Source organism: Calidris pugnax, unplaced genomic scaffold, assembly GCF_001431845.1.
Source record: "Calidris pugnax isolate Ruff unplaced genomic scaffold, ASM143184v1 scaffold44, whole genome shotgun sequence".
NCBI lineage: Eukaryota > Metazoa > Chordata > Aves > Charadriiformes > Scolopacidae > Calidris > Calidris pugnax.
Window position 1 is genome coordinate 15,856,976 of NW_015094506.1, and position 27,135 is coordinate 15,884,110.

General features: G+C 37.5%; 1 protein-coding gene across 11 annotated transcripts in view; it reads left to right on the forward strand.

The window, feature by feature from the left end:
• Positions 1 to 26,334, forward strand: part of PPFIA2 (protein tyrosine phosphatase, receptor type, f polypeptide (PTPRF), interacting protein (liprin), alpha 2) — a 326,824-nt gene extending 300,490 nt beyond the window's left edge. For all 11 annotated transcript variants that reach the window (XM_014963902.1, XM_014963903.1, XM_014963904.1 and 8 more), the window contains 11 exons: positions 6,443 to 6,524; positions 9,373 to 9,573; positions 11,660 to 11,722; positions 13,019 to 13,048; positions 14,625 to 14,800; positions 15,651 to 15,748; positions 17,415 to 17,590; positions 17,685 to 17,753; positions 18,760 to 18,919; positions 20,420 to 20,512; positions 24,860 to 26,334. In XM_014963902.1, coding sequence (XP_014819388.1) covers positions 6,443 to 6,524; positions 9,373 to 9,573; positions 11,660 to 11,722; positions 13,019 to 13,048; positions 14,625 to 14,800; positions 15,651 to 15,748; positions 17,415 to 17,590; positions 17,685 to 17,753; positions 18,760 to 18,919; positions 20,420 to 20,478 — 1,114 coding nt within the window. In that variant the 3' untranslated portion in view covers positions 20,479 to 20,512; positions 24,860 to 26,334. The remainder of the gene's footprint in view (positions 1 to 6,442; positions 6,525 to 9,372; positions 9,574 to 11,659; positions 11,723 to 13,018; positions 13,049 to 14,624; positions 14,801 to 15,650; positions 15,749 to 17,414; positions 17,591 to 17,684; positions 17,754 to 18,759; positions 18,920 to 20,419; positions 20,513 to 24,859) is intronic.
• The last annotated feature ends 801 nt before the right edge of the window (positions 26,335 to 27,135 follow it).

Sequence of the window (27,135 nt, forward strand, 5' to 3'; positions counted from 1 at the left end):
GAAAGAATTCGTATTCCAAATTACTTAAAAGCCAGGTCACTTAAGTGCCAAAGTTGAAACAAGATCTGACCCAGTTTTTAACTAATGCAGTCTTTAAGTCAGATGGATCCTTTCCGATTAAATTAAATCAGCATTATATGGCAATATCAAGTTTGAGTCTCTTTTTTTATATTTTCTACTTTAAAAGCATTTATAGTTTTGCAGAAAATAAATAGATAAATAGATAAAATGTAATTTGTTACTTTCTTATTCAACATTTAATATCATTATTGATTTATACAAATTCAGCTACCTTATTTTGTCATACAGTGACCTTAGCTGCAGGATTCTAGCCTCTGTTAAATATTTAGCAAATGACAAGAGAGAAGATAAAATTCAAATCCAGTTTAATTCATTAGAAATCCTCTCTCCTGAATTTTTTAGTCTTTGAATGTGAGTATGTTAGCTTTTGTTAAATCTTAACTTGAAATCATAGGATTATTCTCATGAATGTAGCATATTTTGTCTATCATTTCTGTTATTTCTCTTCTAGAAACCATCAGTCGTGCATAATACTTTGTCACAAGCAAGACATTTTAGTATTTGTGATAATAATCATGACAGTGTCAGTAATTATAATAATAATCAGAGGGTCTGTTAGGTTAAACACTTTCGTATGTTGGTTGTTTGAGAAAATGTCTATGAGTAAAGACCATTTCATAGGATCCAAATTGCCCATTAGTCAAAATTTTTAATAGATTTTGCTTGTATTTTCCTAACGTGATTTGGCTCTTGACTTTGCCATACCTCCTTTTCAATTTATCTCACATTTATCTTTACATTTTAACTAAGAGACATTATAATATGCAAAATATAATATCACTGAGGACTTTTCATGTGAACTATCAGAGTAAATATTATTTGCAGAAATATGAAGATCTGTGTTGAAACATTTTTCAAGTTTCTTCAAGACAGTGTCTGGACTTTGTGTACTACACAGAGTGTTTGCATTATGTGTATTCAGAAATCCTAAGCTGTTATTTTTGGTTTGCTTCATGGCTGGGAGCCTCATCTTCATAAAGAAAATTGAATGTCACTGATTGACACACTTTAAATCTAGATCTTGGTAACTTCCTACATAAAGTCTATATAAAGATTATTCTTATTTTTAATAATTTCATTGAGTTTTATGCAATGAATTTTTAACGGCTGCTGATACAGATCTAGAATTTTCCTGGTGCAAGGGAAGGATATATATGAAATAGAAAATTTGCAGGATAATAACATGGTTCTGCTCTTATCGTTTCTCCCTTCCTTTTGCTTCTGCCTCTGCTGTCTAGAGGGATATAGCAGCATTCATAGTCCCCATGGTATGAGACAGCTGTGCTCTCAGTTTGGTAGGTTGATTTGGGCAGTTTACTTGGCTTTCGGAAGAATGGTCCTAAAGAAAATGGCCCAATGTGGCAGTATTGTTAGGAAATAATTCTGGGGAGAATTAACCATCAGAAGACAGTGCTAGGGATGCAACCCTGTTTCTCTGACACACAGCTCCACAATACGCCTTGACATGACATGATTTTTCTTTGCAGTCTTTGATAAAAGAGTGAAGGCAGCCCACTTCATGAGGCACTCTCTCTAAAACAAATACAAGCATCTCTCAAATTTTGGATGAATGCTAAACAGTTGATGTTCATGAAATTTCCTGACTTCGCAAAACCAGGCTCAGGATAATGATATATTTTAAATACCATATTGCAGTTACTCCCATAATGTCTCCAGGAAGAGATTTTTATTCAGTAATAATGTTCTCTTTAAAAATACTGCTTTAATTTGGAATTCATTCCAGTGGTAGTAAGTGGTTTAAAGCCTTATCTGCAAAATAATAGCATTTATAGTAATGCCTAATTAATGTCAATTCTTCTTATCAGCTGGTTTTCATATGTTGCCAAAAAACTAAATGAGCATGGAAAGAACTACACTTTTAACTCCCTACCTCCTAACCAATGCAAAGTGGACACATTATAATGTGTACTACTCTTCTGACAAAGTCTTAGGAGGAAATCCCCATGTTTCTTTGCAAAGCATCTTCCAATTTAAAGAAACTGTATAATGCTTTTCACAGTCCCCAAAGCCTGTCTTAGTAATGGAAGGAAGATGCAGTGATGAGCTTTAGGGTATTCATCTCTTTTTCCTTCTGTGATCAGTTGTCTGTTTTTTGTAAGGAAAATTGAACTGCAGTCCCCAATATTTGGCTTTGGGGACCTTCTGTATTCAGGAAGCCAGTGACTATCCAACAAGAACAATAGTGCATTCAGGCTGTTCTAAAATATTCAGATTATATTCCAAAATAGGCAAGATTTATCACAAGATTAGTATTTCTGATTATTTGCACCATTGATAAAGAATGATACATGGTTTTTTCCTACATGACTCTTTACCTTATTTGGAAAGAGTGGATTTTTTTCTGTAGTACTAGTTCCTATCAAAAACCCAAGAGTTTTCTTTGCCTGCCAACTAAAGAATATCTCTCAGTCAAAAAATAGAAATTCTGAGTTTAGTTATGGTTTAGAAATTGAAGGTTCAGGTTCTGCAGATCTCCTAATGTATATTAAGAAGTAGTCAAAGAATACTGTTCAAAAAGTAAAATATCCAGCAACCTTTAGTATTGGAGAGGTGTTTAAATGAAACATCTGAGGGAAGGAAGTATAAGTTCTGAAGCATAAAATTCTTTTTAAGTGAAAGAAATGTTATAAAAATCCTTTTAGTATTCCATATAAATAAGTGAGGCACAGGCCTCATGATGGCTGCATTCCCTGTGCATGCCTGAGTAAAGGATTTTAACTTTATACTAAAATTCTTTCACACCAAAACACTTAACTTCTACATGCCAAGACCCTTTGGATTAGGTTTATCATACTGTCGTCTTTGGCTATAGCATATATACAGGGCATACTATTTCTGGCCTGGCCCCATTTTCTTCAACGAAATCAGTACTCACAACTATATTTTCCTTTAGCTCTGTGATCCAGATGGCCTCTGAAGTATTAGAAGTGCTTTCCTACTCTGGAAGAGTGTATTTGTTTAAGAAGCACTGTAATAATGCTAAGCCTCCACACCAAGCCTCAGGCTAGTTCAAATATTGCAAAGTCACAGAGGACTCCCTAGAAATATGTACTTTATAATTCCAATATAAAGGAAGTAAGTTTTTAATCGAAGTGAGAACTTAAAGTAGCAATGCCTCTTCTGCAGGCACCAGAGTCCCTGGGGCCACATAAGGATTTAATGCCAAATAAAACATATAGGCCCAAAGTTCCTGAAACCCATCTCCTTGTAGACCTTATGTTGCTGCTGTCCTACTTGGAGCAGGAGACCATCACAAGCAAGGAAGGCCAGTGACCCTCAAGGCCATAGATCTCCTTTTTTACTTGTTGTGATAGCCAGCCCTGCTCTTTCAGCCGTGATGAACGAAGAGAATCATAGAATCTTCATAGGAGAGGTGCTCCAGCTCTCTGATCATGTTCGTGGCCCTCCACTGGACTTGCTCCAACAGGTCCATGTCCTCCTTATGTTGGGGAATCCGGAGCTGGATGCAGTACTGCAGGTAGGATCTCACAAGAGCATAGTAGAGGGGGAGAATCACTGCCCTCGACCTATTGGCCATACTTCTTTTGATGCAGCCCAGGATACAGTGCACATTGCCGACTCATGTTGAGCTTCTCATCAACCAACACCCCCAAGTCCTTCTCCTCAGGGCTGCTCTCAATCCATTCTCCAGCCTATATTTGTGCTTGAGATTGCCCCAACCCACTGCAGCACCTTGTATTTGGCCTTGTTGGACTTCATGAGGTTTACACATGCCCAGCTCCCAAGCCTGTCCAGGTCATCCTGGATGGCATCCGTTTCCTCCAGTGTGTTGACCAAACCACATAGCTTGGTGTCATCAGCAAACTTGCTGAGGGTACATTCTATACTGTCCACTGTCCATGTGACCAACATGGTCCCAGTACTGACACCTGAGGAACTCCATTCGTCACTGGTCTCCACTTGGATATCAAGCCATTACCAAACCACATAGCTTGGTGTCATCAGCAAACTTGCTGAGGGTACATTCTATACTGTCCACTGTCCATGTGACCAACATGGTCCCAGTACTGACACCTGAGGAACTCCATTCGTCACTGGTCTCCACTTGGATATCAAGCCATTGACCGCAACTCTTTGAGTACAACCATCCAGCCAATTTCTTATCCACCAAGTGGTCCGTCCATCAGATCTGTGTCTCTCCAATTTAGAGACAAGGATATCGGTGCAGGACAGTGTTAAATGCTTTGCACAAGTCCAAGTAGATGAAGCCATTTGCTCTTCCCTTATCCACCAACGCTATAACCCCATTGTAGAAGCCACCAAATTTATCAGACATGATTTGCCCTTAGTAAAGCCGTGTTGGGTGTCACCAATCACCTCCTTATTTTCCCTCTGCCTTGGAATAATTTCCAGGAGGATCTGCTCCATGATCTCATTGTAGAAGCCACCAAATTTATCAGACATGATTTGCCCTTAGTAAAGCCGTGTTGGGTGTCACCAATCACCTCCTTATTTTCCCTCTGCCTTGGAATAATTTCCAGGAGGATCTGCTCCATGATCTTGGTGGGCACAGAGGTGAGACTGACAGCCTGTAGTTCCCTGGTCTTCCTTCTTTCCCTTTTTAAAAACAGGCATTATGTTTTTCCTTTTACAGTCACTAGGAACTTCATCAGACTGCCATGACTTCTCAAATATGCCCCAGATAAGGAAAAACATCTGGGATCAGGTTCCTCCAAGTATGGTGCTCCATGGGGCTTCCAGCAGCAGAAGGGGCTCCTCCCTGGGCTTCAGCTGGCTTTGGGGAAGGAGCAAAGTGTGCAGGGTTTTGAGGGGTCCGTGCTCTGCCATGGAACATCAGACCTGGCCAGGCAGGGACGGGGCATTGCTGAAAGCTTGACTTTCAGCGAAGGTGAGGTGGCTGTGTCTGGCCATGCCTTGATTTTGCTGTCTCAGTAGCCAAGTGTATATGTGTCTATTGGCCTTCAACTGCCTGTCTCCCAGGGAATATGGGATTCCTGCACCTCCACCAGCTACTGAAGGTAACATTTGTGTACCCAGAGAGAAACTTCTTCTCATTTTACTGAGGATTTTGCTTTCACAGAAAGGAAGGATAGCTCTAGAATGTCTTTGGACATCTAAATGAAAAAGGATAAAGTATGTTGCAAAGCATGTGTGGGAGGAGAAGCCAGATAAACTTCAGTAACATTGTCAAGTATTTGTAGTGTTACATATGACTACAGCAGTAACATAGAAAGTAAAGCAGCTGTCTTTCTATTAATATTCAGAGCCAGGAATTTTAAACATATATGCAAAATTGCATATTTGAGTTCCATTTTCTACTAAAGCCAAATTCTCTCTGTCCGGCCCCTCGGCAGTACAAAAATCCCCAACGGAGTACTCCTTACAATTGAGATCACCCCATTGCTGTGATTTTGTAGTACATATATTTAAAAGGCTGCTAAGGCAGTGAAGAATTGCCAAGGGATAGCTGAACCACAAAGACTGTAGTAATAAAGGAGGACAGAGCAAAATTGAAGCTATAATTCCAAGATTTCCTTGTTATGTGGGAATGTAAGCAAATTTTAATACTACATTAGTATAGTCCCTGTCTAATTTGCTTTTCACTACAGCTTGTTGCTGAAAGCATTCTTTTGTGTTTCATTTGGTAGGAGGCAGCTGAAAATATGTTATTAAATACAAAAAAAGACTTCTTTCCCTATGCCACCATCACAGTGGGGTCTTTTTTACTGCTCTAGGAATACAAATGTCTGGTCAAATGGTTGAACGCGTTTAATCTGGTAGTCTAGCTGACTGGCCAAAACATAACTTTATCACATATTTAGTACTGCTGTATTAAAATTATATTTTAAGCTTTGAGAATGATATTTTACATAACACACTGCAGTCCAGAGAAGCTGCAGATGCAGGAGTTGGATTGGTATCTGATCAACTCAATGGAAATATACCTATGTATTTGTATAACATTAAGAAAGCACATCAATTCCATAATTATAAAAATGTATGCATCAGTAAACTTCACCTTTCATGTGTTAGGTGTTTAAAGGGATGTCAAAATGCACCAAGGGAAAAAAACAAAACAAAACAACAACAACAAAAAAAAAAAAAACACAACAACAACAAAAAAAAAAAAAACACAACAACAACAAAAAAAAAAAAAACCCAAAGAAAGAATTGGGAATAGATTGAGGGATACATTCAAAAATGGGAAGGAGCTGTATTGCTCACTGGTATTTTCTATGGCTTTTCTATTCCTGTCCTCATGCTTCACTGTTGTTACTCTGAACAAAAAGGCACAGTTGCATTTATATTGTCCCTACATAAACCTCTGCATATTTAACAATTTTTGAATCATTTTTAGACATGAACTTCTGGAAGAAGCTCGAAGAAAGGGTTTGCCTTTCGCACAGTGGGATGGGCCAACAGTGGTTGCCTGGCTGGAGGTAAGTGTTGGCCATAATTTGGAAACATGAGTCACGTTTGTAGACTGTTTCTGTGTGCTCATCCTTACAAATTCTATAAGAGATTGTTAAAATCATCTCTTCCTCTCCCTTAGTGCCATGAGCACTAAGCATATTTTACACTGCATGGTGTAAATCAGAGCTAGAGCTGGAAAAAGTAAGACAGGATTACACAGGGGAATGAGGACAGGAAAAAAGGCTTGTCAAATGTGCTCAAACCCCAAATTTTTGAAATCTTCTGATTTCTCAGTCTCTAAATATTGAGGAATTCCACAGAGTTTATGTAGGGTGGTGTGCTAAGAAAAAAGCAAAAATTGGCTATGAAATTTTATTTGAGGTTAACGCAGAAGCTGCATCTTCAGATTTTTCAAATAAATTTAAGGAATTTGTAACTTTCTGTTTTCAAAAAATATAATGGGAAAGAGCCGGTTTACCTAGATACCACTCAGAACAGAAAAAAGATGTATTCCTCTTGGCACTTTCGCCCAGGATGTGGGAGATCTAGGTTGAAATCTGTCTAATTTGATAGGCAGTGCCTTCATCTCTGAAATCCAACCTGCAGAGAGCTCTCCTTGATTTGGAGACCTTAAATGAATGGATACTGGAACCCATCTAGAGAAACATACAGCAAAACTGTCCATGAATTTTGACAAAAATCGATGAATGCTTTAGGTGAAGGAATTATTAAAAAAATAATTACCCAGATACTGAGGGGAAGAGAAAGCAGAAAGTAAGGATGTTCTTATACAAATACACTGTCACTTTTACATTGCAAGACTCTGTCAGTTCAGTGGAGATACAAGTTCTTTGTTGGCTCAAGGACCAGGTGTCTATTCCTTGTCTATACCAAGTATCTCTATTTATTCTCACCTATTCTCATGTCTGCTGTGGGTATCATCCATTGATCATCAGACAGAATTTGTAGAGTTTTTCCCTTCATTTTTTTTTAAAAAAAGCTTTTAAAAAAAGCTCCAAAGCTTTAACAGGAGTATGTTCAGGTGATAAGTGAAGGATGAGGAATGAAAGCAGCTAAAGGCTACAAAATTTCTGCTTCATGTTGGAATTGCTGAAGGTACCTAACAAAAAAGATGAATGAAAACTGCAAAAAGGCAGTTCAAGCATTTGCTCATGACTTGGAAAATAGGTTGATATCTTTCTTCCAAAAAATATCTCTATTAATATGGAACATGCATTAATTTCCCACTACCTGACTTTTTCATATGACTTTGAGAGTTCTGTAACCAGATTAGTGTCAGAAATGCCCAATATTACAATCAAAGCTGATTTGCTGGAAAGGTGGACATACAAAGGTCTATACATTTCTGAATACTGAGAAAAATCTACCCTTGATGTCCTCCAGGGTGATCCAAAATTTGAAGACGTTTCTGACAAGTTAAGCCTTAATCTTTTTTGCCTTGATTCTTAGCTGCAAAATAGGATATGCTTCCCACTGTCTCAGAGAGGGGCTGTAATGAGAATCTGATGTCTATGAAGTTCTTGGGAAATATGATGAGAGTAGCACAGAAAAGCCATGAGGAAGTTTATGCTGTAGTATTCAATGCGGATTGAGCACTGATGATAAAAAGATATGAGGACAGAAGTATTCAATTTATTCAGTGAGCATTGGTGCATTCAGTCAGCAAATGGACATTGTGTGTGTTTCATACTCTCCTGGGGAAAATAATTTGTGACCCTTGGACTAAAAAGCAAAATAAATATTAAAGGAGACAAAGGCCCAAATTAGAGAAATATCTGTGATTGCAATTGTGACATTTCCAAACTTTTCAGGGCTTAACTTTTCAGCCTTAAAATTTATGCTGGCCATTTGTATGTAGCATGGATATAGTTCAGATATATTTTTAGATCTGTGGCTTTTCTTAACTAATTCTGGAAAAGTGTATCAATCTTGATAACTGGGTTCTCTGCCTAGAACAATTACTGTACCCTGTTTTTAAAGACAGTGTTCATCTAACTGCATTTTCTGGTAGAGACTGCTGTTTGTTAATGAAGTAGTTTATCTAATGAGCGGCAAACATTTGAATCTATTTCTGTAGGGTGAATAACTCCCAGTGCTTACGCTATCCTGTTTTTCAAGTGCATGTATGAAAAAAATTAATGTAAACTTAAATGAGAATATTTAATACATTTTAAAGCTATGCATTGTTTCTTCATGGCCCTTTAAATGCAGCTGCATGCAATCTACCTTTTTTATTTCATTTTTTGACTTTCATGAAACTTTGTATTTTATTACAGTTAGGTGGAATTAGAACATATTTGTAAGGTTCAGACTAACATTGACTGGAGGCAGTGGATCATCCCATCAGTGGGAAGGGCATTTTGAAACATGATGTGGTCATTCTTCAAGCCCTGTGATACAGCAGGAGTCAGTACAGAAAAGCCTGTCTGAGCTCTTTTGGAATCTGACATTCAAGTCTGTTTTCTCCATGACATAAAAGTGATCAAACAGCTGTCTTTTTTAAGTTCTTAGGTTCCTCTCTGTATATGATAAGACTATCAAATGGGCAGTAACACTGACTTGTGCTACTACTTGCTCATTAAAAGCCCAGCAAAGAAGTAGCCCTGGTGATGGAGGCACATAGCTCTAAAAATAATTCAAAGCATCCCTTGCTTAAAGTTCTGGTTACAATAACAGCAACAAAAGTAGTTCACATGAAGCCATGACAATTTCAAAGGTTCCTAACAGTTTTGTTTTATTAAAGACTATCATAGTCATACTCATTTGTGTGTATTACTGTGCTTATTCAGATTGATTAACTTCATTTGAGAAATGAAGCAATGCTTTGGATGAATGTGTCCTTTCTCTCAACAGCTCTGGCTGGGCATGCCAGCCTGGTATGTTGCTGCCTGCCGTGCCAACGTGAAGAGCGGAGCTATTATGTCTGCTTTGTCTGATACTGAGATTCAAAGAGAAATCGGAATCAGCAATCCTCTTCATCGCTTAAAGCTCCGACTAGCAATCCAAGAGATGGTATCACTGACAAGTCCATCAGCACCTCCAACATCCAGAACAGTGAGTCCTGTTCAGCTAACTTTTTCTTTCCCACCTCACTCTGCAGGATTCAGCAGAAAGTCTTTTGCAGTAGGAGAGTGGCTCTGCAGTAACACACACTTCACAATCAATGGGAATGATCCTATGGAGACTTAGAAGGATCTGTTCATCGCTTGCTTGATTATTGATCACTGATATTTTTCCTTTAGCAGATATTAATATTTTTTTTAACTCATGCTTTTGATTAACCTTGATGTTATCTAAATGATCAGTATTGGGCCTCTTATTTGTAATTTTGCCTGTATTTTTGCCTTTCTATTCCTTCGAGTTATCTGTCCCAAACAAGTCAGATTGTGTTTGTTGTGTTTCTCTTTGTTTGTTTGTTTCTCTCTTTTTTTTTTTTCCTTTTTCATGCAGGTGGGGTGCAAGGCAGGAGTGGGGAGAGGTTATGTAGGAACACAGCTCTTTTGAATCTTGTTCCTTTTCTCCTTTTTTGCATCCTTTCACATGTTATCTAATCTGAGTCAGCTGACTTTAGGTTCTTTGTGCTTTTAAGAGAAGCAGTGATTGGAGGTGTGAAAGGAGACACTGGAAGGGAGAAGTGGAGTGTCTGCATTTAGCGAGAAAGGGAGAGAGAGTGGCAGCAGATGGGAAAGGAAGCAAGTAAAGAAGAAACACTGAGACAGAGGTCCAAAAGGAAAGGGGAATATATCAAAAAGAGAAAGAAAGTTCATTAGGGGAGAGTAAGAATGTATGTGCTATAGATAAAAAGCACCTTTTAGTGAAAAATGAGGAAAAAAAAAAAGCCAAATTGATGAGGAGAAAAAGAAACAAGATAACAAAAGGGGGTGGGGGGAGTCATGCTGAGAAGCTGATGATGGCTATGAAAGAGGCAACAGAGACTGTAACAAAACAAAAAAATTAGGCTTGATCAGATGGGAAACATGGCATAGAAGTGAAGAACAACTCAAGTAGTGCAACTCAGACTTCTAATAATAAGATAATAATAATAACATTAATAATAGTTATATTTTAACTTTTATCTATTTTCTTCATAGAGAATCTCGATTACAATTGAGTTACCTTTGAGAGGGTACCAGATCCACTGAGATATATAACCAACTAGACAACAGGAATCTCATGTTCCTATTGACTGGCCTGTGATCTGAACATTGCTAAGGTTCTTTAAATGTTATGGTTCCCCATCTGTTATTTTCTCCCCTCGGAACAGCTGTATATGCCATAACCATGGTAATACTATGAATCATAACGGATTTTACCCAAGTAAAGCAGTATAGACTCAACATGATGTTGAATTACTAAACAAAATTCATTTTTATTCTAAGAGCATAAAAGCATATTTCAAAGCATAAGAGCAGTGACACTTATGAAATGAGAACACAGTATATTTAAGCTAGAAACTTGCCTTTTTTTTTTTTTCAATTTTTCCTGAGTAATTGACAGCACAAAGCTACCCTGCCCTGGAATGCGCTTTTCTGAGTTCCAAGTCTTTCTGCTTGCCCTCTCTCAGGAAAGGAGATAATTTACTTCAACTCTCAAAAAACCACAGCACATTTCACCTTATGTGCACAGCAGACTTCTACACCCCCTCCCTGCCTCATCTCATTGTGCTAGTACTAATCTGACTGAAAACAATAGGTTGAAGAAAAATAGTTTTACAAGTGAATTCTCTTGACATTTTTGATTTACAGAAACGTGGGGGAAGTAAGCATTACAATATGAGCATGTGATGTGTGCAGAATATTTAGGCTCGATAATCTTTGAGAACTGAAGCTTACCTCCAGACAGAGCTATGATCTAAAGGTTGTATTTGCCACGTGTGTGTGAAATTCAGCTTTAATTATCATTCTTTCCTTTGTGACGGTGCTCTGCCGGATTCCATCCATCAGTTCTAGTTGAAATACTAACGAAAGATGCAAAACAAGTTGTCTAAAGTTGTCTCTAGTTGCAGCTCGGTAGAGGCAAGATGGTGGTTGTGCTGATGGTGATGCTATACGCTGTTAACTTACAGTGGTGCTGCCTTTCTTCTTTACCACTGCTTACCTAATGTGGATCCCACCTGCCTCCCTGCGGGCCTTGTCCATAGCCCTCAGGCAATGTTTGGGTGACCCATGAAGAAATGGAAAATCTTGCTGCTCCAGCTAAGACGGTAAGTCTTTCCACTTCCATTTAAAAGGGTTTCAGTGCTCAAAAGAGAACTAGGATGTATCCACTTTAATGCAGATGCTGTATCTTCTGCAGGATGCTCCCCAAGTATGCCATCAGAAAGTTGCAGGGAGCACTGAAATTGAATTTAAAGAACAGTTACTTCATTTTTCAGCAAAAGAAATTACAAACTGTGTTGCAATCACAAAAATTGTGTGAACCTAAAACCAGTATTGGAGTTTTATGGTACATAATAGTTTCACTGCCCAGTGTGAAACCTCATTTAGTGAAATGAAATTGTCGTGGTTACAGGTGCAACATTTCCCCTGTACTCTTCTCCCTAGTACCTCTTCTAAATATAGTTTTATATCTGCTGAAATAGAAAGAAATAAGAAAAGGCTTGAGAATGGTGCATTATACAATCCAGTGTTTTCATTAATGCTGAGACTTTCACGTCCATACTTGTATGTTCATACGCTTTGATTTAGGGTGCATGGAGTGTGTCATTTAGTTATTCATTTTTGTCAAACATCTCCCTTCTTTGAGGGGACATAAGTAAACATTAAAAACTTGTCTTCAGTTTGGAAAACTTTATACTCATCTCAATCCATAAATGGTGGGGGAGGTACTGAAGCTAAATTTTGATGCAATAAAGCCTTATTTCTTAAAATAGTACAGCAAGCACAAATTTCTAAGTTTTTTCATGAACATTCATGAAGCAGATTCTCATCAATAATTTTTTTTACAACTGAGCACAATTTCAATTTTATTATTGTTAGTAAAGATAAATACAAATATAATGACACTCAGATCAGAAGAAGTAGAGTTGATCCTTTTTAACTGGCCGGCCAGAAAAATAAAGTTTTGCCATAAAAAATGTTATATAAGAAGGTCCTTTACAATACATTCAAAAAGACAGCTTTTTATTGTGAATGTTGCAAAATTAACAAAAAACAAAAAATGGCATCTCTAATGCCCAGTTTTCTAAGTAGATGGTTGTGTTTTGATTGTGAAACCATAAAAAAGATCATGCCGTAAAATTTCACTAGGCTATAATGATTTTATATCTTGGAAACTTAGCTAGATTTGCCCTGCTAAGATTTTATGGGTTTGGTTTTGTAATTTTAAAGGTAGTTTAGCCCAGGGCATTGCCACTGACTGGAACTATTTTATTGGTACATTTTACATGTATGTTTTCATTTGTATAAGATTAACATAGGCATGAAAACCACATCTTTTTATAACTCTTTTTTATTGTCTTTTTACCTGCTTTACTAATTGCTTCCTGCTGAAAACACAGAAAGAGTCTGAAGAAGGCAGCTGGGCTCAGGTAAGACCCTTTCACATGATTTTTTTCAACAGAAAGCTAATAATAATGTCATTAAAAGTGTATCAATATGCATAGAAAGTATAGTATCTCAATGACTGAATTATGATTTACATGTTTTAGAGTTCTATTGCGAATTAAATATTCTCTGGACAAGTTTGCTAGGTAAAGCACAAAGAGGGACATATGCTGTGAATATTTTTCTTAGAAGAAATGGCCGCTTTCCAGAGACATCTTCTACTGCCCAGCTGAATCTAGCAAAAGTATTTTCCTCATTTTTGAGAACAGACTAATATGCCAAGAGCTTGAGATCAAACATTTCTAAAATTACACAAATTTTTTTTCAGAACAATTGTGTAAATCACACCCAAGTATCAGTCTACAAATAGTCTTGTATAATTAGGAACAAAATTTTTCCCTTTAGTTAGACTATCAATTACTTACATTCTTCAGCTTCTTTCTCTCTCTCTAATGTATGCACACACTTACATAATCTTTCTTTCTTTAGTTAGGGCATTCCTTTTCTCTTCAAAATCTCACAAGAATGAGAGACGAGGGGACTGTATTTTCCACCACAGAAAATATATCCAGCTCACACTGTGTTATCCTTTTGTCTATAATGACAGGAGACATTAAAAACAAAAACAAAAGGATAGTTAGTCTTGACAGTGATGCTCAAAGATGAGCACAATCCTATTGCGGAGGTGTTCACCTTATTTTCTGTCCTCTTTTCTGTTAAGTTTTTGTAGTACCAAAATAATCAGTAATAGTGAGATGTACAGTCTATCTATTTTGCATCACAATCATGCAACCCATATAAAAATAGCTCAACATGCATGTGTGTTTTCCATATACTTTCTTCCTCACCCTATTGAAATTTCAGCTGAACAATGAAGCTTCAAAGAAGCTTGAATGCCAGCTTCTAGCAGGAACCTGGTTTGCTCCTACCTTAAAGAATTAATGTATTGAGCTCTGCATATGATGTACTTAGGTTTAAGCTCTTTACAGCTGAAAAGACCTCATTAATAGAATGTATTTTGTCACCTGCTCTGGCTGATGCTGGAGGCAGGTCAGGTAAGTCATTAGATCCTTTTTAGGAAATCCTAGCTCACACTAAACAGTGAAACAAACATTGGTTATTTCCCTGTGGCCATATTTATATTACCAAGTTTAATGTAGGATCTGTCTAGCATAAATATTCTAGGAGGTCAATTGAAAGCAAGTAAGATAATGAAACAAACACATTTTCATTGTATGATAAGTTTGCTTGCATTTAAAACTACTGCATTTGAACTACAATCTCTTACTACAAAAAATTACCTACATTTTACAAAGATAGAAAACAAGACAAAGCAGGCAAAACTATTAGTAACAAGTAACTCTCACAGAGACTTCCACCCCAAATGTCAACGCAATGTAAAATGTGCTTTTCTTCTATACAGAATTTCTAGGTTAGGGAGTCTCACTATAAAAAAAAAAAACAACATTGCATATAGGTATTCTGTCTTCAGCCTGTGGTACAACCTTGAACAAACTCAAGAATTTATTCCCCCTCTCCTTTTTTTTTTCTTCCCTGTAGACTCTGGCTTATGGTGATATGAACCACGAATGGATAGGTAACGAATGGCTCCCCAGTCTGGGTTTACCTCAGTACCGAAGTTATTTTATGGAATGCCTGGTAGATGCGAGGATGTTAGATCACCTGACAAAGAAAGATCTGCGTGTGCACTTAAAAATGGTGGATAGCTTTCACCGGTATGTTGGCATAAAGACTACCCCTATAAAGATGTTTATGTGTCTGACGTAGTGCTCAGTGCTGCACAGAATAAATACACTTACTTTCTGTTGTTCTGGTGTGGAAAACCACACAGAAAAGTGAGCGCTGAAAAGTGAGTGTCAGAAATCTGAATTGAGACTCCTTTAGCAACAGCAACTGCATTGCAATTATGTCTCTCATAACTAAGATATTGCTACAGATAAATTTCATAACGAGCGGGGAACTTTATAAAGCCTTGACAACACAGAAACAGTAATAATTTATTAAGTGGTTTAAAGTAGCAGAAAATAGTAGACTAAGATTTGAAGCCCTGAGATCTCATAATAATGAAAAGCTATTGTGTGTACCACATAAAAGCTGTTCACAGTGCAAGTAAATTGACAGTTGCTTGGGTTATCTAGGGATATAACCAGAAAGCTGAACTGGAAATATGGAAATACAGGCATTTAGACCTTAGGGAGAATAATGTTTATGTGACAAGAAGCGGATTTTTTTTTTAATGTACTGTCCATTTTGCACTTTTTTGAGGCCTGATTTGAGAAAACATTTCACAGCTCGCAAAGGCTGACCTTTTCTGAATATGATATTTAATGTTTTGGGTTTCTTATGCTAGTACATTTATTCAAACATACTCATTTTGGTTTTGTCCATTTCATTTTTGAAGTCTGTGGAGTTTTTTTAATGGTTTTGCTCTCCCTTCTGTCCTCAAGATTTGCTATATGGGCATCATGAAACACCTCATGTGAAATGCAGGAAATACATCCTACATTGTTCCCATCTTCAAAATTATCTTTATTAACTCTGTAAATGTTTCTCTTTAAATAACAGAACAAGCTTGCAATATGGAATCATGTGTTTAAAGAGGTTGAATTATGATAGAAAAGAACTGGAAAAGCGAAGAGAAATGAGTCAGCATGAAATAAAAGGTGATAGTTCCTGGGAATGAATACTGGGAATGTTTCTTTTGAAGTTTGACACTATTAACCCCTTGTCATGCCATTTTAGCAAAGCATTTAAGCATGTGCTTAAAGTAAAACTAACGTAAGTCCATCTGTCTTCAGAACACGAGGTGTCTCCTTAAATTAGCCACAGTTAAGTACTTTGCTAAATTGGGGCTGCAATTCCGAATGGCGGCTTGATACATGTATTTTGCTGAATTGGATTTTGGGGACAGACCTTATCTTAGCCTGTTTCAGATTCAGAAGGCCAAATAGCCTGCAGATCTATGGGACGTGCTGGGGGCAACACTGGGAAATCAGAGCCCTCAGGACCCTAAGACTGTACTCCTGCTTTTGAAAACCTTTGCCTTTGATTTCTTACTTCAAAATACATAATATAGAAATTTTTGCTTGGAGAGGTGGCCGCTGAGGCAGCTGGTTGGTATGTAAGAATACTTCCTAACAGAACTGGCCTTATAAGATTTAGCAGCTGATTTTAAAGTATTTTTCTGTGTCAAACTCTCTAGAGCAGTTGCAGGCTTACTACAAGGTTCCTTTTATATATAACTATTAGGGTTGTGGGTTTTTTTTTCCATTATCAGAAGTGAATCCTTTGATTCCTTTAAGCATTTGCAGGTCTAGCGAATACAGGAGTTATTTCTCAAATACAATGCTGATTAGAAGAGATGAGGGGGGAGGGGGAAAGGTGGGCAATTAGAAGGAGGAATGGTGCAGGGAAAGCATGCATTTGCTCAAGGCAGGTGAGGGAGTGCACTAATGCACACCCTTCATCTCATTGTGCATCAGTGAGTTGGACACGGTCCCAGGTGGGATTTGGTCTCATTGGTCCCTGGCTGCCACGCTGTGTTTCAGCCAATCCTGACCCCAAAGTCTGGGATACTCATGGTCAGGGGATGAAGAATGCCTGATCCCAGAACAGCTACATCAGCTGGACTTCTAAGGGTTCAGGAAGAAGCCTCATCGCTTAATAACACACAGCTCGGTATTATGTTTCCCACTCACAAGTATAAAGTTCAGTATAAGTAACTTTTTTTAATCTTACAGGCAGGGTAGAATGCTTTTTTTTATAATAGCCAAATCCTCAAAAATGGTTTCCTGGCTCATTTTGTTGCCTTAGCTTTATAATTGGCATGGACTTTAACAGCTTAACCAGCTTTCTGAACTAAAAATAGTTTTAGTCTTTAAAATTGTGAACTCATCGTTTGCTTTATAGCAAGTTATAAAATGGCAGATGCTGACCCAACTTTCAAAATGTTTAATACAAAACTCTCAAGTGGAGCCTTGAGGAAAGGGTATTTCTCCTGTGCCCTTGCACTGTTAAACTGTAAAATCTTGCTTAAGAACTGAAAAGAGTATCAGAGGTGGGAGGAATTGCATTCTGGAGATGCCCTCTGGAGAAATCTTTCTCCTTTGGCAACATTATTTCAAATAAATATTTAACTTGAAGGTAGCTGAAATCACACAGGGTTTTGAATAGGAGATATTAAAGCTATATAAATAGTTTTGCTGGCAATCCTCAGTTAGGAACAAAGCAGTATGACACCCGTAGCGTATGCACAACTTTATGCATGCACCTGTGCAGCTCGGAAGTTACGGGGTGTCAGGAGACTGAACTGGTGTTCTGTCCTTACAGATGTGCTGGTATGGAGCAATGATCGAGTCATACGCTGGATACAAGCGATTGGCCTCCGAGAATATGCAAATAACATTTTAGAAAGCGGCGTACATGGTTCACTTATAGCACTGGATGAAAACTTTGATTACAGCAGTTTAGCTTTATTATTACAGATTCCAACACAAAACACCCAGGCAAGTTTGCTCATGCTACTTCTGGTTAATCTGTACCCATTATTGCTTTTTATTCATCTTCAACCATTTTAATTTTATACTTTGGTATCTCTAGGCGCGGCAGATCCTTGAGAGAGAATACAACAACCTTTTAGCACTAGGAACTGAAAGACGACTTGAGGAAGTAATTAATTTTATTTTCAGTATTTATAAAATATCACAGTGAAATATAAAACTTAAATTGAATGCATGAAGAGATGTTTATTTGCACCTTGTTGAAAAGAATTAGTTCCAGCTTTAAGAAAGAATTAGGAAATGCCAGTCAAGGTTTTTAAAGTGACCTCAGTATGGCTACATATTCATATAATTTTGGATGCTGAATTTGGCACTGGACTCTGAGCTTAAGACGAACATTTTTCCATAAAGGAAATATGCAGAAAGGGGTGGAAATTTTACTGGTCAGAGCAAGTGGGAGGCAGATGCCTGTGCAACCTATTCCTTAGGATATTTACACCCTTGCTTTAAAAATAAGAAGGAAGAAAAGTAGATTTTTGGTGGGGTGGGTATTTTGGGTCTTCAAAGTTAATCAATATGTAATAGAGTGGGATTTGCGGCAGTTATCTAGGATGAGGAATCTCAAATCCACCTATGGAAAATATTAATCATAAGGTAATTGAGTCCGGTAAAAAAATGTTCAAGTCTTGGACTTCTGCACCTGAGGAGGAATAAAATTTCTAGGGACTTGCTGAATATGAGAGGCCTATGAATTCTGTGTATGCACATGAGTTCTTATTAATTCTTTATTATTATTATTTCTATTAATTCTTATTAATTCTTTATTAGCACTTTTTCTAAGCCTCCTAATGCAGTGGCAAAACCACTGCACGTTCTGTCACTGTATTTGGAAGCGATCTTACTTTTAAGGAAGTTCTACTTTAGCTGATACTAAAACCTTCAACTATATTAAAGTCAGAGATTTAAAAAGAGTTTTCCACCCTAGAGTTTAATATTTTTAAAGAATTTACTTTTACAAGTGTCTCAAAGGCATTGTCTTTACGAGATGCTGTGCAGCAGAGCAGAGTAGTTGTTGTGGAATGAATACATTTGGCAGTGGGAGAAGCAGCAGACAGCAGGATAATTAATAAAAAAAAAAAAATTTCTTTATCCAATACAATTCTGTGTGTTGACAGAGCGATGACAAGAACTTCAGACGTGGGCCCTCCTGGCGACGACAGTTTCCTCCGCGCGAGGTTCACGGGATCAGCATGATGCCAGGCTCCTCGGAGACGCTGCCAGCTGGGTTCAGATTAACCACAACATCAGGGCAGTCGCGGAAGATGCCAACTGAGGGTACGCAGTCATTTCTGCACTTACTGTTGGAGAGCAAGAGGCTTATTCTAGCATGTTAAATTCACTTTTAGCGCGTGTCTGTCTTGCACCGGAACGGCTGCGTTCACCTAACCAGTATAAGGATGGCTGGAGTCTGGGAGAGTTGAGTTAGGGAATGGAAAGCATTGACTTGGCATGCTAGTGATTTCTAAGCAAATGTTTCAGCTCATTCATCTCTTTAGCAGGTAGAGTGTATTTTAGAGAATGAACTTAGAAAGGGCTGACACCTTTATTTTCCTATTTGACTTTCAAACTAACTAGCTTAGCCTCAACCACCAAATAACTCAAGTTGCTAACAATTAGTAACAACCAGACGTGTAGTGTAGTTAGGAAACACTGAATTTCAAGTACTAATTGAGTTACTGTATTACTGTCTTAATTTTAACTTCCAAAAGATTTACTAACTCAGCAATGATTGGAAAAGTAACAATCAGATCATAATTAAAAAATAAAGTAAAATTTAAAAATCATTGTAAGAGGGCACAGAGAAGGGACAAATCCCATTGCAGCTATTCCTTCAGGTATATAGATGATAACGACATGCATACATGCCTGAAGTTCTGAGAAGTACCAGGACACAGATTGGCCCATTTCAAATACTGCTGTTTATTTCCTCATGAGAGAATTTAGGTCTATGAATAGACTTGTCTCAAAGTAATTTAATACACTGCTTGTAGAGATTACATTCTGTAATCCTTGAATGAACATGGTATGACAATATTGCCATCTAAATTCCATTAAAGTTTCTCACCTTTAAAAACACACTTTATAGTTGCAGTTACAGATGGCATAATTTACTGATTACATCACTTAATTCCATTTACTCCACTGCTCATGTGCACGCTTTGCTTTTTTAATCTTGCACTTTTTGGCAATGATCAAGTTGTAAAACAAGAATCCATTCCAAGGCAAATTCCACGTAGAAATAAAGGTACACGTTACTGTAGCAGCTAAGAACTTTACAAGCATTCATGGATTTCATTTTCTAGCCATGCTATAATGTAGAAGATATGGGGAACTAAGGGACATTTAGGGAGATTTAGTGATTTACTTGAGGTCTTCCAAACAGTTTATTATTCAGCTGGCTCCTGAAATCAGTAGACTTAAAGGTAGGTAGCTTTGAAGACCTTTGAAGACCTTCATCCACGATTTGGTTTCTTGTCTCCCAGTCCTAAGAATGCTATAGTATTTAAACAGCATGATAGGCACAGTATTAGGACTTCCAACAAAATTAAGACAAAATTGAGTTTTAAACTGTATTCACTTAAGACAGATTTCAATAGTACACCAGAGATGAAGAAACTCTGAGTTCTAAACTAAACCATACCCAGATCATTTCATAGAATGCCACAGAACAATTTAATAGCCATCCTTTCAGTGGGAAACAGACTGATTTATTTTCTTCATGATTATAAAGAGGTTCTGGTTTGTTTCTTTATAATTTTTTTTTGCCATTTGCAGTTGCTTCATCACGACTGCAGAGGTTAGACAGCTCAACAGTTCGCACATACTCATGCTGACAAGGCCTAGCAAAGAAGCCAGCACTGAATTGTTGTGAGTATTCATAAGGGGCCATCATGAAAGCTCTTTATACACTAAACCCAATATTCCTTGGCAGCATTCAAGCAAGACCTAACCCAGACTCGCGAGGGTGATCATTTGATTATGACAACAGTCTCAAGGTCAGTCCAGGAGACACTAAGCTATTCTTTTTTCCCCTATCTCAAACAGCAGGTTCTTTCTGCTGAAACCACTTTAGCAGACAAGACAAAAGTTTTCAGACAACTCTGTTCAGATGATAGTTCACCAACCATAACGTATTTTATACAGTCTCAAACTTAAAGCTAGACCTGGGGAGAGAGCAGTGGGCACAGGGAGTGTCTTTACTTTATGAGAACTTCTTCCAGGAGCTAGGGAGAGAAAAATAAACCCACTCAAACTAGTAAAGCAGAAGAGATTAACTTTTTTTTTTTTTTTAAAGGAGAGATATGGCTCCATTTCAAGTATTAAGTAGCTGAATAAAGCTAGAACAAAACATCCCCTATACAGAAAATCTTCCAAAGTCATCTATTACAGACATTCTTGTACTTCTCAAATCATTCAGAATTGACCAGAGGCAAAGAAAGGATATTCTGAGCTGAATGCAACTTTGGATCAAATCTAGTACTGGAATTCATGTTGCATTTCACATCACTTCTCTCTTAAATACGGCTATGAATCTCACAGATTCACTCTTCTAAGAGTTCTGCACAAATACACTGTTTTCTGCTACATTGCAAGTTTTGCAAAAAAATGCTAACATGATGAGCACCTTCATCAATATGGCACCATTTCATGCTAATATTTTTTTAATAAAACAGTTTTCTTTTCCATTTAGTTGCTCAGGATTGTAGGGGAGCTGGAAATAATATTTGGATAGCACCAAAACCTCACCAGGCATTAGAGATGCTTTGATAGCTGTTACATACTGTAAACAAGACATGCCAGGATCTGCAAAAAAGTCCTTTTTTAAGATTCCTGAGACTGGGAGAGGCTTGGACCCATCAAGACCTTACTAATTCTGGGCATGTTCAAAAAACGCTTAGGAACAGTAAATGTTAGCAGTGGGAAACATAGATTGCTCAGGATTCTTCTGATGACATGAGCCTTACTTCATAGATCTTCAGGGAACTGCAAGAGCCTAAAATCTTAATTGAGTTGAAAATGGAACTTTTCAAGCCACCATTGAAAAATAAGCACAGGAGATATTTTTTTTTTTCTAAAATGGGTAAGTTTAGCAGCTCTTCCTACAAAGATGACGATGAAGCATGTAAACTATATAAATCTTTTTATGTGTACATATGTATAGATTAAAGCTTGCTGTTATGTCAGTACAGCAATGACAGTACTCTCACTGGGTTCAGTGGGAGTAGAAACTGATAGCAGAGATGCATACCTTTTCTCCCATATGCTTCAGAATTACACTTTTGAAAGCAATAAGGTATGACCAAGAAATTAAGTTCAAATACCACTCTATCTATTAGCCTAACAGTAATGGGCCAGGCATATGAGGCAATATTTTCCAATAGGTTTGAAGAGCACAACAAGGGCAGAAATTGAAAATTGGTATGTTAACAAAAATAACCTTAAGATTATCCGAACTGTTTATTCCCACTGTATTCAAAAATTGTCTAAAAGGTAGCGAGCCACAAACAAAAGTTAAGTAGCAAACTTTGCTCGCACTTTATGTATATGGGATTTTGTATAAACATCTTTTTCCTCAAAATACATAAACTATACAAGTTAACTTCAATTTATATAGCAGTATTAGTAGCGTTTCAAGTATCAGTGATATGTATCACATCAGTACTTGCTGCTTGTCCATTATTCTGCCAATTACATTCTAATCTTAAATTCTTGAGAGGCCTATAAGAATATCACATCTAAATTGTAAAGGCTGATATATTGAGGATGACTGACACTACGATTTCTTTTCACTTACCATATACTCCTGTCAGAGAAGCAACAAGATGCCATGAACTAGAACTTTAGTATATGTACTGTTCCTAAGAGTAATGTCAAAATGTCATGCAGCTTGGAAACCAAAGAGCAAGTTAAAATAATTTTGGATTCCAGTATATTATATGAAAAATATGCAGGGAACATATTTCCTTCATTATTATATCAAACTTGAAAGATTTGAAAGAATTACCTGAATCTCAAGGACAAATGCATAGGACAAACTGCTCAGATGGGGGATGTGAAGTTGGTTGAAGGGCAACAGAAGAGTTTTCAGAATTTTGTGATCACAGTTCTTGAGTAACTGTTTCTTCATGGAAGGAACTGCTTGACACTTGGACAAAAGGGAAGATTATTCATTACAATGTGCCTCCTGAAATATTCCAGATCCAAGTCAGCCTGAGACCCAGTGTAGTGGTTTTGGCCAAATTTACCAAAACCAGGCCGACAGATGGCCCTTCCTCCCCACCAAAAGGAGAGGAGAGGAAGAGATAAGGAGATTTAGAAGTTTAGAATGAACTTAACTGCTTCAATGAAGAATTAATATTAAAATAAAAAAGAAGAAAATAATGAAATAGATACAATATATACAAAACCGTATCAAGCTCCTTTCTTTCTCAAGAGAGTTGACCCTTTGATCCCTCAGCTTTTATACTGAGCATGGGGCAGATGGGATGGAATACCCCAGTTGGTCAGGTTTGGGTCACCTGTTCTGTCCACTCCTCCCCACAGATGTGACCCCTCTACATTTTTCTATTTCTATTTCTGACCCTCTAATGGGCAAATAACCAAATTGGCTGACCTTGGTTGTTACAGCAATAAGTTTAAGCAAGGGCCTCTCTGCATACCATTCCTTGGCATGTAGCACAAACATTGGTCTTACCATTCTGAGAGCGAGCAGTTTTCTGCACAATATGCCGTTAATTTCAGAGAGTTACAAGAGGCCTAGCTAAGATGTAAAATTACTGAACAGAAAATTTGTTCTGTTGTACTTCAAACCGGGACACCCAGACTTGTAACACCTCGCCTAGGATATATCAGTAGCTGTCTTACCCTGGTGACTAAACCCTCTGCACACATTGACTCGGGGACTGACTCACAGAGGGAATGGGTAGCTGGATATGAGCCATCATACAACAGCAATATAAGAGAATTTTTTTAATACTAAAGGGGAATATGCATATGAAGAGCAGACTGAAAAGAGAGCTGCAAACGGGTTGCACACAGAACAAATGAGATAGATAGCCTGTGATCACAGCAGGGTGCTGCTACTTGCCTTCTCTACGGAGAATGTCAAAGCTTTGCATTTCAAAACATTATATGCCAACAATACCAACTAGATAAAACTTTGCAGTGGCTTAGGGTATTCCTTCACAACAACTGGGTTTAATTCATATGCTTTCAAGTTGCACTTCAGGTATGTTTTTAAAACACTTGTTGAAGCCACCATGACAAGCTGCTAGAAACCATGAACTGACATTCTCAGAACAGTTGCATGAGCGTACTCTGCGCAGCTCAGTTTGAGTGCACTCTCAAGATTAGAAATACAAGAATATTTAAGACTGCTGTTTTCTGGCTATTTAATCTTGGAAAGCTTACCACAGAGCACATGGGATGGGTGAAGCTTTCTGCTGTGGTGGCCATATGTGGCCCAGCTGAGCATCTGCAGTGCTGTTACACAGCCAGTGGATTTGGCAGTCATACTGTCTAAGCTTTCCCAACACTTTCCTCTTCTGAAATATTTGTCACCACCAAGTCAGAAGGCTCAGCCAGGACAGTTTCGTTGCCACAGGCTGGGGCAGTAGAACATACTAGTTTCACTTTTACTCTAATGAAATGTCAAAGGGAATCTGGCAAAATTAATAACATACCTTATCAATGAAGGGTTCCAAAGAGCTGGAGAAGAAGAGTTCCAAAAAGATGTGAATGCTAATCTGGAAACAGATGGTCTATAGGAAAGAAATCATCAGGGTGAAAAAGGTAAATGCTGTTGAGCTGCAGGGAACAAGGAGAATCACAGCGTACATCCACAAAGTCTATACACTTAAAATGTGTGTTCAGCCTTGTGCCAAACAGGCAAAGGTCTCCAGATGCAGGAACCTAACCCCAGTGCTGAATCAAAACAGCAAGAAAACTACTGTAAAATGAACACAAGCAGGAGTCTGTTTTGATCTAGGACAAAAATCAGTATGCATTAGTAAAAGATTAAAATGCATTATTAATAGATTTATGTTGCAGATATAAAATTAAACAACAAATGCATGTCTCCCTCAAAACCCATGTTTTAGTAAAACATGCAATAGCGTGCTTAGTGCTATAATATTTTCTGGTGTCATAGCATCCTAGACCAAATTAGAATCGAAGAATCTTGCTAATTAATATTTATTTATTTTTTTCCCTTAGATGTCATCTCTTTCTTCTACTTTACCTGAAGTGCACTACCACTACTTAGGAAAAAGAGCATTAAAACTCTCTGCAAGAACAGGGTAATAGGGAAGAGAACACATAAGGTTTATCAGACAAACAGATACGAAGTTTCTTTCATGTATTGGTTAGTTTAAAACAAGAATTAAAAAATACCTAAAGTACTATGAAAAAAAAAAAAAAAGAAAAACAAAACAACCTCCCCCTTTCCTCTCAGCATCTCTGTCATCAGAAATTTGGCAGTAGTGCACATCCAAAGCTTTTATCAAATGAAGCCACTCATTTTTACATTGTTCCATCTGTTTTATTGTAAAATACTAGACATTTACGTATTTACTGTGTATGTATTTCTTTTAAAATGTGTAAGTCTTATGTAAATGGATATAAATATGATTTTTTAAAAATAAAATCTATGGTACATGGGGTCTCAGTGCAAACACTTGACAATACAGTGTCAATAATACTGTTTGTATCTTTCCATTCCACCATTTTTACAGTTTTTTGGATTGTAACAGTCAAATGAATATGTTTAGCAGAGTTAGAAGCTTCAACATGTTCCTACTGAGAAAAAAAATCTGTCAATATTTAAAGCTGAACACCTGCCTCTGATGATGTAGAATAGAATGATATAACCTGGAACTGGAGCCAAAATGGACCTCTAGAGACAAAATGGAAATGCCAGATATCTATAGAGAAGAACCATGATGGCTCACCTCTTAAACAAATAAACCCAGAAGAACTGTTTACAAAAAAAATAAAAATAAATAAAAAAAAAGCAATTTAATAAAACACGATTTATACAAAAAAACCAAAAAACTTTCTTCTATGTTACCTGCGGACCAAGAAGAAACTTGCTTTACGCCAAGAGACACCTTTTCGTTCCAGGATCTTCAGACACCAGCCACCATTGGAAAATTAAATCTAGTATTTGCATATAATCAGATTCTTGTTTCCAGACATATTCGACAACGAAAAAGAAAGAAAAGAGAAGCCAAACCCCACCATTTCTTCATTATAACAGGGCATTAGACAGGCTCCTGTCTAACGTTATGCTTTTAGCCAAGATGGCCTTGCTGAGACTTCACAGAAGTCAGTTTTATCAGAGGAAATAACTGAAAGACAGAGTGATTAATATATAGTGTATAAAAGTTTAGAAGAGCAACTATTATCTGCTGTGGCTTTATTTGGTGGTGTTATTGTTGTTTATTCTTTGTTTAAATGGGAAGTTTCAAAGTAAGACCTATTTATAGTCATTTACCTATTTGCTATTTTTCTGCTGCTTGATCTTAGCTCAAGACCTGTCTTTTAGTTATTTCTTTTAGCAGTTTGATCTGCAATGTTTGCACGTACATAAACATTTGTTTTGTCTATTTTCATTTGGCAAACTTCAGTCAATCAGATGGTGAAAGATTTTTCTCCCCCAATGTCAATAAAAAAAAACGAATTCAGTGCTATTTGTGTTTACAAGTCTATTAAGCTTGGTACATAGTAGCATTAAAATAGCTTGGATGCCAGATACTTCCCTCAGTTAAGCATAAGCATGTTTATGTACTAACAGGTGTGTTACAATGGCGTTACTGGTCATAATTTGCCACAAGAGGGAGCACTGCACTTGCTGATGGGTGTGATAGGATGCCTTGAGTTACCACACAACTGTATAAAAGATATGACTTTTTCACATACAGTTCCTTGGGCTTAACCGACATCGTTGCTGATGTTTTTTTCTTCTCCTCCCTCAGCCTCCTTTGGGGCTATTTTAGTCCAGAAGGTCATGAAGTAAAGCAATGCAATCACCATTTTCAGTGGTTGCAGTATCATTTGAATACACTTCCCCTTGTAAATGCCAGCTCCCATTTTAAAGTTTCTTTTGCAGCCCACATTTACACAGCCCAAGCCCAAGTTCGGGGGCAGAGGAGAACGAGGGGTGTTGGGGAAAAGAAAAAGGAAGATCTTGCGACCAAAACTGAAGGTATCCTGCCCTAGGAGTATAGCACCCCCAAATTATCTATTTCCGCAGTGGAAGAAAAGACCAGAAGAATTAAAAATATATTTTTTTAAGGAGTATTATTGTGAATTCTGTTTTAATATAAAGCCAATATAAAGTCTCCTAGTACATCCCTGTCTCCTCTATATGAGTTGAAGCTCTACTGTCATCAGCTAGAAACTGGCTGGCTATGCTAAATGCGGTCTAGTGGGTTCCAACCCTTTCAGCACACTGGGAATAATTATTACATCAAGCTCTTCCAGCCAAGTTT